The following is a 12648-nucleotide window of genomic DNA, read 5'->3' as shown; positions in this document are numbered from 1 at the left end:
AGTTTTGTCGATTTGGAAAAGGCATACGACAAGGTGCCAAGAGAGAGAAGCTATTCAATACGCTACAGTTATATGGTGTCAACGAAGCATTATATCAAACAATACTTAGTCTTTATTTGAGTTGTAAGTCAGCAGTTAGAATTGAAAGAAGCACAGGAAGATGGTTTAATGTTAAATTTGGTGTGAGACAAGGGTGTACATTATCCCCTCTGTTATTCATTATCTATAAGGATCACATTATGAAGGAAAGTGGTATTAAACATGATATCAAAATTGGAGATGTTAATGTCAGCTCCTGCTTTATGCGGACGATGTTATACTTCAATAAATCCACTAAGAGTCTGCAATATTCCTTGACTAAATCGAATAACTGTTGTAATATAGAAAATAAAAACTTTATATAAAAAATAATGTTGGCATCCAGAGATAAACTCTGGTACAACTGATATAACTGTTGTAATAGATATGGTATGAAGGTCATCAATAAAAAGACAAAAACAATAGGCAGAATCATTGAAAATGTCAACTGTATTGTGAATGGAAAAACCCGTGGAACAAGTAAAACATTTCACCTGCTTAGGCACGATTTTTAATGAAGATGGTAAATTAAATATGGAAATAAACAGCAGAATCAATAAAGCTGATATAGTTGGAAGTCAATTGAATAAATTCATATGGAATAAGAGAGAAATTAGTCGGAACACTAAATTAGCTGTATACAAGACAGTGTTCAAACCAGTTTTAACTTATGGATCTGAGAGCTGGGTCAGAAGTAAAACACTTGACCAAAGACTAGAGACCGCAGATATGAGAGTCCTGAGAAAGATTAGAGGCATGAACAGTAGGCATCAATGGCAATATCATGTTAAAATTGAGGATATTAGGAAAGAACTTTACATTGTCAGCATCCAGGAATGTGTTAGCAGAGCTAATCTCAGGTGGTATGGTCGTTTAAACAGAATTTGCGAGGAAAGATTTGGCAAAACAAGTGTTCTCTGCCAGGTCGGCAGGAAAATGACCCAGAGGAAGACCAAGATATAGGTGGTTTGATAGGGCACAAAGTGCCTTAGATGACAGAAATATAAGATCTGATAATATTGGAGTCTTGACAAGTAACAGACTGATCTGGAGTAAAATTATAACTAGGAAGTTAGTAATGATGTAAATTTTTCATGTAGTACTATCAATACATCTGTGGGATTAGATGGTATACCAGCTCGTGTTGTACGAGAAGCAGCTAAAGAATTGTCAGTACCCTTGACCATTTTGTTTAATTTGAGTCTCGGGTCTGGGTTAGTCCGGAGCGGGTGGAAAGAGGGGAAAATAGTTCCACTGCATAAAGGTGGTTCCAAGACTGCTGTTGTAAATTACCGACCGATTAGCATATCAGGAATCATTGTCAAATCATATCATGTTAAAATTGAGGATATTAGGAAAGAACTTTACATTGTCAGCATCCAGGAATGTGTTAGCAGAGCTAATCTCAGGTGGTATGGTCGTTTAAACAGAATTTGCGACGAAAGATTTGGCAAAACAAGTGTTCTCTGCCAGGTCGGCAGGAAAATGACCCAGAGGAAGACCAAGATATAGGTGGTTTGATAGGGCACAAAGTGCCTTAGATGACAGAAATATAAGATCTGATAATATTGGAGTCTTGACAAGTAACAGACTGATCTGGAGTAAAATTATAACTAGGAAGTTAGTAATGATGTAAATTTTTCATGTAGTACTATCAATACATCTGTGGGATTGGATGGTATACCAGCTCGTGTTGTACGAGAAGCAGCTAAAGAATTGTCAGTACCCTTGACCATTTTGTTTAATTTGAGTCTCGGGTCTGGGTTAGTCCCGAGCGGGTGGAAAGAGGGGAAAATAGTTCCACTGCATAAAGGTGGTTCCAAGACTGCTGTTGTAAATTACCGACCGATTAGCATATCAGGAATCATTGTCAAGGTCTTAGAGAAAATAGTCAAGAGGAAAATACAAGATTGGATAGAAGAAAATGGGATACTGTATCGGGGACAGCATGGTTTTGTGAAGGGTAGGTCATGCCTCAGTAACTTGCTCACGTATTATAACACAGTGACGGCTGAACTGGATAAGGGTAATTGGTTTACGGTGATTCTACTGGACCTTGCCAAGGCCTTTGACAGGATTCCACATGGAATTCTAATCAGTAAATTGCAGCATATGGGAATGGACATAGGATTGGTGAGATGGATAGGAGGGTGGTTGACGGAGAGATATCAGAGAGTGATTTACTCGGGAGTAGAGTCCACAAGACGGCCTGTGACTAGTGGTGTGCCACAAGGATCTGTTCTTGGACCACTGCTGTTTAATTTGTTCATAAATGATATAGGGAATGATCTGAGAGGAACAGTTCATTTGTTTGCGGATGATGCGAAGTTGGGTGGGGCAATAGTGAATGCAGATGACGTCAAAATTTTGCAGGATGATTTGGATAGATTGGAGGTCTGGGCTAAGGAAAATGGATGTCAGTTTAATGTGGCAAAATGTAAGGTTATGCATTTTGGGGTGAAAAGATTGGCGGCAGTTTACTGCATTGGTGGAACCGTGCTCCAGAAAATTGATGAGGCACGAGATTTAGGAGTGTTGGTAGATAAGGAATTGAAATTTAGGGGACACATTGCAAAAGTGACCAAAACAGTTCATCAAATCACTTGGTTGCTGAAGAATACGTTGACAAGCAGGTTATTGTTCCTCTGTATCGAGCCTTGATAAGACCCCATCTAGACTACTGTGCTCAGATTTGGTCACCTAGGTTTCTTCTTGATGTGGAGGAGGTGGAGAGGATCCAGAGGCGAGTGACCAAGATGATAGCAGGTCTGTGGAATGAACCGTATGAGAACAGGTTGAGGATTTGTGGGTTGCAAAAATTGGTTGATAGGCGGAGAAGGGGAGATATGATTGAGACATTCAAATTACTGAAGGGTTTCTATAAAATTAATTCAGAAGATATTTTTGAGAACAGGGCTGGTAGTGGGAGGACTAGGGGACATACATGGAAACTGGGCAAAAGTGTGGTTAGTAAAGGTGTTAGAGCTGGGTTCTTTACTTTTAGAGTAGTGAATGAGTGGAATGCGCTCCCTGAGTCTGTGGTGGATGCTGTGACAGTGAATGAGTTTAAGGCGAGGTATGATAGATACTGTATGAATGTCAAATAGTTGTGATGAATATGATTTGGGGCCTCCCTCGATGAGTCTAATGACTCCCTGGAGTTGCCCGGGAAACTATTCTATACCAATTGGTTGAAATATGTATAATCACAGTTTTTATTTATTTTTTTTTAATATATAATATATAAATATGTTGCTCTCCAACCCAGTTTAATTTTGTAACCTAATAGATAATAATAGGATTCTAGCTTTGTAGTAAAAGTTTTTTTTTTTTTTTTCACCAGAGGTCAGGTTAATAATTGTTGTAACAGTTGGTCAGTAACTTTAGCAAACCATATAGATTGTGTAGTGCAGCTTGTTTCTCTGTATATATGTATATGCTCCAGATCGGTGTTTCTCAACCGCGGTTCCCAGAGAAATAATAATGAATAGCAGTGGCAAATAAATGAACTTAAACAGTGGAAGAAAATAATGAACGTTCTCTGAAAGGAATAAATTCGAGTTTGTGTTAGTTGTATTAACTCCCACTAGGATGTGAGGGAATGCTGTCCATGATTCACTTATCATACGGCAACTGGAGCTAGTTCTAGCTCCAGTTGTCGCTTATGAGTCAGTGCAAGCAAGAAACATGAGAAGCGCAGTCGGTCTCTTATCAATCCTATGTGTTTTCTAGCTTGTAGGTACGTATTCACTCATTAATATGAAAAGTTTGTATGTTTTCTCGGCTAAACTCCACTTTACGCTGATCGTCATTTTTGGGAAGGTTACTCCTTTATTTCAGGTTGCAGTCCATAGTTTGAGCAATATTATACTTTTTCTATTATATTTTTATTAATTTACTAAATTTTATATTACTAACATAACTGAATCTGTTTTATAAACTAATTTTCTCAGCCCTTTAATTTAACCAATTTTTTAAAAAAAACTAATACCTTTAATGATAATGTCATGTATTAAGTATTTTTATTGTTTCTAGTCCAATTTCATTTGAGTTACGCAGCAACCACTGTTAGCTAGCCTACGTGAAAATATATTCACACTTTCAATTCGATATATTGATAGTTTGTTCTGAATAAGATTACATAAGTGCTTTGCGTTATGTAAATAACGATCACCGTATACTGGAGTTGTTCTGTTTTCTCTCTCTTTCTCTCCCCCCGTTTTCCCATGTATTTCTTTTGTTTTCCTTTATTTATGTTTTGTGCTTCAGTTTTATTAGTCTAATTTTGATTTATCATCTTTTTTACATTTGTTATTTTATAGAAATTTCTAACCATTAAAATGTGGAAATTTTTTAAGAGAAAAAATCCAGACAATTCTGAAGAGGCTAGTGATGAAGAATTACAATCTCATACCGAATTTCAAAACACAAATACAAAAACAAATACAAAAAAGGTTCTTCTTTACAATGAAAATTAATTATCAATGGGCTTTACATTGACTGGTGATCCAGATTGTCCTCTTCCACTGTGTTTCGTCTGTGGCAAACAACTTTCAAATACAGCAACGGCTCCAGAAAAATTGAAAAGACATTTCACGAAAAATCACAATGATATGGAAAAGAGAGGTGCTGATTATTTTAAAATGCTATTGCAATCTCGAAAGAAACGGAGTGCAGTTTTTATGAATAAATTCAGTTCAGTCTTCCTGAGAAAAGGCTCAGGAAGCAAGTTATTTGGTAGCAGAAATTATTGCGCAGAAAAGGAAAAGTCACACAGTTGGTGAGAACCTAATAATGCCAGCATGTAAAATTATAGTGGGTAAAATGCTGGGACAAGATGCAGTATGAGAAATTGAAAATATTCCACTTTCAAACAGTACAATAAGTCGATGTATCCATGATATGTCAAATGACGTCAAACTGAAAAATAGCAGTTTTTTCATCCAAGTTGACAAGTCATTAGATCTTACCAATAACTGTTACATTGTAGCTTTTGTAAGATTTGTTAGCGAGCGTGAAATTCAAGAAAATGTTCTCTGTTGTAAAGAATTACCTAAGACAAGCAGAGGAATAGATATATTCAATATTTTATCCTCATATCTGAAAACAAAAGGTCTTTCTTGGAAGAACTGTATTGGCATCTGTACTGATGGTGCTCCGTCTATGGTTGGCTCCATAAGAGGTTTTGTTTCTCATATAAAAGAAGAAAATGCTGATGTTGTCTCAACACACTGTTTTATTCACAGAGAAGTGTTGATGTCAAAATTTCTTGGAGATGAACTGAAAAAAGTTTTTTATGGTGCCACAAAAATGGTTAACTTCATTAAACAAAGGCCAGTTCATTCCAGAATGTTTAAAAATCTGTGTGAAAACCTGGACAAAGAGCATATAAATCTTTTGCTCTATACAGAAATCTGGTGGCTAAGTAGAGGAAAAGTTCTAAATAGGGTGTTTGAGCTATAAGATGAATTGCAAAGATATTTTCAAGAAAACAATAAACAAGATTTTGTCAAGTGTTTTGAAGATCAAAAGTGGGTGCAGATGCTAGCCTATTTAGCCGACATTTTTCATTACATTAATATGCTGAACTAGTCACTGCAGGGCCCTGGAGAAAATATATTAACTTCAAGTGACAAGATTCTTGGATTTAAAACAGTGGTCGCCAAAGGGGTCGATATCGACCCCCTGGGGTCGATATGACATTGTTAGGGGTCGACAGAAAAATATAAGACATTATTGTATGGGTAATGTTTAATTTGGTTAACTTGGATTACCTCCATGACAAAAGACATGGAGGTAATGACACCGCAATTAAGAGTGAATCGTGGGATCAGTATCTCCATCTTACAGGTCCTATTCATGGACCTGTAAGATGGAGTAAGGTCATGAAAATAGTTACTGAGGCCAATCAAGTAGGCCAAAATTATGTATTTACCAATAAACAGATGTTGGTGGTTCCTGCCAGCCGGCGCAGTGGGAGCGAGATTGCAATACATGTGTGGTTCTTATTTACTGATACAAGTATTCGATCCCAGTCTCATTTTTGCACATCGATATACAAGTGAGCACGTTAATGTTCTAAAATTCATCAACATACATATTATAATTCAATCGTCATTCATTCACGAACTAAACTTCTCTATGTTGAAGAGTTGAGCAGTGCTGGTAGTAATACCAGTGATATTAATACCAGTAGTTTATTAATATCACTAGTAATACCAGTGATATTACTAGTGATAGTAATATAATAATATATACTATATTATACATATAATAAACACTGTAACTATAAAATAAACAATCTAAAAAACTCATATAAGCGTCTTTTTTTTGCTTGTCCTATTATAATTACATAATAGTAAAATATAGGGGGTCGATAACAAGTCAAGAAACTCTTGAAGGGGTCGACGGGCAAATAACTTTGGCGACCCCTGATTTAAAAGAAAGCTGAATCTTTGGAAAAATCATGTTGCAAAAGGGAATCTTGATATGTATCAATTACTGGTGGGGCTTAAAAGTAAAGAAGGATATCATCAAATTTCAAGTCTTTATTGTAACCCACCTGGAAGAACTGATGATAAAAATCGAACATTATTTTCTGTCCTCTTCCAACAAATGCATGATTGGGTGAGAGATCCATACTCGGAATCTTCTGCTCATCCTGAGAACTTGACCTTAAGAGTGGAGGAAGAACTTTGTGGGCTGCAATCTGATCGTACATTCAAGATGAGATTTACTGACCTATCCCTGGACAAGTTCTGGATTTCTGTTAAAGAAGAGTATCCTATTATTCAAAGAAAGCAATAAATATATTGCTGCAGTTTTCAGCGTCTTACATGTGTGTGAGCAAGCTTTTTCTTGTTTGACAAGTATTAAGAGCAAAGACAAAAATCGTTTCCTTTCTGTCAAAGATGAAATCTGTGTTTGTTTATCTGATATCCAACCCCGAATTAAGTTTGTGTACCAAAAGACAAGCACAGTTTCACATTAGAAAATTAAACTTTATTATTCATATTTATTTTAAAAATAACAATTCTTTGGCACATATTTTTGTTTATATGACATTTTACTTTGATTTATCTGATTATTTTGAAAATTACAAATAAACGATAAAGTTATTATAGCACTTATTATTTGTTTTCCTCATGATCTTTAAATTCATAAATAATAAAGAAAGATACTAACAATGATATAATAATAATTATTATGTAGGAGTTCCCTACAACATGGATATTATTTCAAGGGTTCCGCAAGGGCAAAAAGGTTGAGAAACGCTGCTCCAGATAATGACCTTGATATGAAGGTCGAAACATCAAGTGTTCATTTTGGTTTATATTAAACTAAAGTTTTGCTCTAACACAGTAGTTGCCTTCATAATTTTCCATAATGTATTCTGATCACTGTGTAAGCATGAAAGAAAGGATTAATCGTTCAAAATTTCATTAATCATATATTTCTGATTTATTCAAAACCATAATTAGTTACAAATTGAATTTGTGCTAGTGGTTGGCCAATGAAGATCAGAACAATTAGCTTGCAATTAATATTTTAAAATTCTTCATTTCCTGTAGAAAATATTAATGATTCAAAACAGAACATCTGATGAAAGAATAAAAAACAACTTTATTTTTCTTAGCAATGCAAATTTATTAATTATTCCAATTGTATATTTTGTAGGTCCAGAATTTGAAGCTCGTATTCGACAAAATGAAATCAACAACAAAAAGTTTAATTTTCTTAATCCTGGTGATCCCTACCATGCCTATTATCAGCACAAAGTTAAAGAATTTAAAGAGGGAAAAGCAGGTAATTACCACTTTTTTCCATAATTACTTAGGTTAGTTTTAAATAAGATAAATTAAAATAATAAATAATCCTGAAGCCAAATGATTGAAGGTTTTGTAAACTCATTTTTTGTATGGTTAACACATTGGAGCTTTCAACTCCTGCCACCACCTTGACAATCTGGCCAGATGGTAGGAAACACCTTGCCCTGCCACTGTTTCATATTTGCTTATTGGTGGGTGTGCACCACATACCATGAAGGGTTCTCTGATTGTAACCAAATCCACATATAGGAGCAACTGGCATGTGTTTGTTTAGGATATATTAGAAAACAATAATTATGGAGAAGACTATATTTGATTGGTATATTTAAATTACTAAAAATGTAAAATGAATGTGTAAATATGTGAATTAACATTAATGAGCCATTTGAGAATGGCAAATATGAGAAAGAGCAGGCATTAAAGAAATGCTTTCATTATGGCAAATGAATTATTAATAATTTACATTTGTGTTATTGTATGTGTCCTATAAAACTCTAGACTTAAATGTAGCTCAAGGTAGCTTAATAAATAATTAACTTGTCTTGTCAGGTGTCATCTCCTTTCAAGAGGTTGAAATGTAGGGTTCAGTGCTTCTGTCTTATATTTTTCCTAAGACAAAAAGGGTCCAGTTCTTGATATTTCCCATCCAATCTGTTCTTTGTCTTTCTCTTCTTTTTCCTTGTATCATTCTTTCTAAAAGTGTTTTGTAGGGATTCATGTCTTAGTATGTGATCAAGGTAGGTGATTTTCCTTTTCTTTGTAGTTTTTGATACAATCCAATCATCTCTAATATCTCTAAATTAGTTTTTTGGCAGTCCATGAGACTAAGGGTTCTTCTGAGGATCCACATTTCAGAGGCATTTAGTTTATTTTCACAGTATTTTGATGTCCAAGTTTCTGCTAAAATATGTAGCATTTGGACTGTCTAATTCTTGTTTTTGTGTGAATTTCCCTTGAGGTCAGAATGTCTTTCATGCTAATAAAGACTGATTTAGCAATTTAGGGGGATTTGTAGTACTGCATTTGCCATACTCATTAAACTTGGTTATGTGTGACTTCTCAGAACTCATAGCACCATTGAAAGGCTAATTTGAAGCCATGGATACTTCAAAAAATTGAGCTGTGATAAGAACTTGGAACAGTATACCAAAAGAGATTTTCTCCCAGTTGCTTCATGACTATCATTTTCAGTGTTTGAACTCTGGAGAGATATGAATTAAACTTAATAAATTTAAAATTTTATCAGGTTTCATTAACATTCATTGTTTCCTTATTACATCAGTCTTATTTTCCAGTTGTTGCACTGTATATGATTAGATTATTATAGGAAATTACCAAAGTAAGTTTTATAGCTAATATAATAAAATTATATTATAATAATAAATTATAAATTTATAATTAATTAAATTAATTAATTAATTAATTATAAATAAATAATAAATAATATTATAAATTTTATAATAATAAAATAATGCCCTTTTCAACCAGAAATATTATTTTATTTATTATCTTTAATAAAATATTAAAAAGTCCATGGATTAAAACAAAACATGCTAAAAAGCTAATTAAAAAACTTCTCATTCTAGGCAGTACTCATTACAGTGGACTTTTACTGTAAATAACTTCTTTAATTATCATTTTAGTTTAATTCATTTGACAACAAACTATGTCACAAACTTAAAAAATCTATAATATATTTTGTAAAAATATCTTTATAAAAATGTTTTCATTTTATGACTAATCATTATTTAATATGAAAATGGAGTCATTCTTTGTTGAATGACTTTGTTTAATATTGAGGTTCCAGAGTGTGAGTAGACCCTCTTTTATGTATAATACTGGTGCTTGTTTCTTTTCATTTATGAAATCATAGTTCACTTCAGTTATTTTGTGTAAGGTGCAGAAATTTTAAGAACATAACATTTTCTAATAATGTGTTTTTTTTTATTTATTTGTTTTTTTTACTTTTCTAGTTCTTGAACCTGCTGCACCAACTATTGTTGCAAAGGTAAGCAGTTAAATTATTTATTATTTTTTTTTAAATAAAAAATTACATATTTTAAAGGGAGATATGAATGATGTGATATAAATAACTAGCCATAAGTAAATAGTATTTTTATGCATTTCTGTTAACTGATATCTCCCATTCATTTGTTCACCTTTCAAGCTTATTCAAATCTTCCTAAAGTGTCATGACAGCAGCACACTATTAGTAATAACCCACCTTTGTATCATCTGCAAACGATTGAATCATTGATGTAAAAGTTGAACAGTAACAGTTCCATTACTTAAATCCATGGAAAATCTCAATTGTAACCTTTCTATTCCACTATACTGCTGTCCTCTCCCCTCCCCCACAATCTGTCAGAAAACCAATTTCCAATTCAGTCTACTAGCTTGATATCTAAATCCATACATTGCACCTTAACACATTCATATTGAGGAGATCATAGCTCTCTTGCTTCGAACCTAATCGTCTGGCAAAGCAAGCGGAATTACTGGCAGTTTTGTTCCTGTGTGTGTCATCGAATGTGCCACTTTTCATGACTGTTTCTTTGATTGTAACTAATTCTGCATAGCCAGGGGAGAGGGGGGGGGGAAGGAATGTTCCTTTCAGAATATTCATCATCATCATTTATTTATCATTTTACAATTATAAATAGGGAAATCAATCAAAACAATTAAGTAGTAGTCTGTGTCTCTCATATGCTAATTGACGGATCTCTGATGCAGAGAGTTGGGGGGGGGAGAATATTGCTGTATTTCCAATATGGAGTCAGGGTCTGCCTCTTTTTCTTTTTCCATCTGTAGAGGCATAGAGGACCAGAGCATCAAAGGGTTCAAAGGGTGGATGTCTAAGTTGGTGGCCGAGCCATTTTATATGGTTTCTTTGAACAGTGCTGACTAGAGGATCTTTCTGGGTTCATCTAATATAGTAGAGTTGGGAATGTGGTCTTCCCAGGAGTAACTCAGGATATTTCTTAGACAAGTAGTTCCAAAGCTATTTATAATATTGGTCGCTGCTTTTGTTGAGATTTTCCAGGTCTGGGAGCCATACAGAAAGATAGACTGGCTGGTGCACTTGTAAAGATGAATCTTCATCTTCTTTGAGATGAGGCTCGACTTCCATACTTTATTAAGACTTCTGTGAAACTGCAGTGCTTTCTGTTTTCTTGTTTTAATGTCTGTTAAGGAATCTGAGATGTGTGATCCAAGGTATACAAAGTCTTCTACTTCTTCAAGATCATCATTTTGATTTATATAGATGCGTCCATTATTACACCCTGATACCTTCACTATGTGGAATTTTCAGTTATCATGGTGTAACATGAAGAGAAAATAAAATAAAACCCCTGTATAAAAGCTAATAGATTAATTATTTAAAAGAAAGAAAAATATTCTCATCCAAGTAAAATATATAACAAAAAAAAAGTGTTTGTTGAACTAACTAATAAAAGGAGTATATTACAGTTGTGATATATAAAAAAAAATTTAGCTAAGTAAGATCGAAAGGATTAGTCATAAGAAATTGTATGTGAGAGGCTAGAGATTAAAATATTAAGTAAATTCTTAGAAAATTTGGAAGGGGGATTAATTTAGAGGCTAGCAAAAGAAAAACAATAGACTATCGCTCAGGGTCAATTTCCAGATTGAGACATTGTTACGTGCTAAACGACATTGTTCTGCTAAACATCCTGAGGATGTTTAGCAGAAAAACGCCACCCTAATTGGTCGGTGAAGTCGAATCCAGTAAGGGGTGGAGAAAAGAAATTAAAGATGGTGCCGGTAGGGGTCAAGGTATAAAAGGGTTAGAACCCCCCCCCCCCAAAGGGCTTTTTCCCAGATAGTTTCTTCACGAGCTCCTTGGTATAGGTTTCACGTGATTTTCCTGAGTGGCAGGATTGGAGTTATCTCTGTCGTCACAACAAGGAAACAAAAGTGAGTGGGATTTCGATTCCGTATTTCCTATGATAAGAAAAGAGGAATGCCGTTTAGCTAAAGGAAAGAAGGTATTATCTATGTATTTCATCATCCAGTGACAACTACGAAAAAAGGAAATCTGTAAAGAAGTCGGTGTCCATGTGGTGAGTTTCACAGCCATGGTATAGATGATTCTAAAGTGTGTTCTTAATTCAAGTATGAAAAGTAAAGATCACATAAGCACAGTTTAATGCCGAAAGAACTTAGGAGAGATCATACCAGGATAGTTCAATCGGAAAAAGGTAGAGGCCAATATAGAAAACTCAAGAGAAAAAGGTACTGTAAAAATCTCGTGTTAACTGAAAATCGTCTGTAATTGTAATCATTATTCTATTACTGAACTGTTGAAGAGACTAAGGAAATTTATACTAGGACTTTAGTACATGACTGATTATAATGAAAGTATGCTTGTTAATATTAATATTATATAAGTAATTATATAATATATATAATTCATGTGCCCTGAGAATTATGCATGTGTATTGTAACGTATAGGAAAGTTTTAAATATTAAAGTTATGTGTTAGTACAGTGAAAGGATAATTTAATCTACATAGTTTTGGATAGTTAAATAGAGTGAATTGATCACATATGTCTATGTGCTATAGCTTATAGCGTATTCAGACTAATATAGGGTTAACTAATGTGTTAATTAGATCTGGGATTATACATATGATTGTATGAGTTGAATTTGTTATGACGGCATGATCACAATACTCATATAGGATCATAGCCAAATTACTTGTGATAAGCTAATGTTA

General features: G+C 34.1%; 1 protein-coding gene across 1 annotated transcript in view; it reads left to right on the top strand.

Moving 5' to 3' along the window:
* Positions 1 to 12648, top strand: part of Sf3a1 (splicing factor 3a subunit 1) — a 265118-nt gene that overhangs the window by 26084 nt on the left and 226386 nt on the right. Inside the window, exons 3-4 of the mRNA XM_090395253.1 lie at positions 7756 to 7884; positions 9881 to 9915. Of these exons, the coding sequence (XP_090251379.1) occupies positions 7756 to 7884; positions 9881 to 9915 (164 nt within the window). The remainder of the gene's footprint in view (positions 1 to 7755; positions 7885 to 9880; positions 9916 to 12648) is intronic.

Source organism: Typopeltis vanoorti, chromosome 7, assembly GCF_054136105.1.
Source record: "Typopeltis vanoorti isolate ZY-2024b chromosome 7, IOZ_Tvanoo_1.0, whole genome shotgun sequence".
Classification (NCBI taxonomy): domain Eukaryota; kingdom Metazoa; phylum Arthropoda; class Arachnida; order Uropygi; family Thelyphonidae; genus Typopeltis; species Typopeltis vanoorti.
The sequence above is the reverse complement of the archived record's forward strand: the minus strand, read 5'-3'. Positions and strand labels throughout refer to the sequence as shown.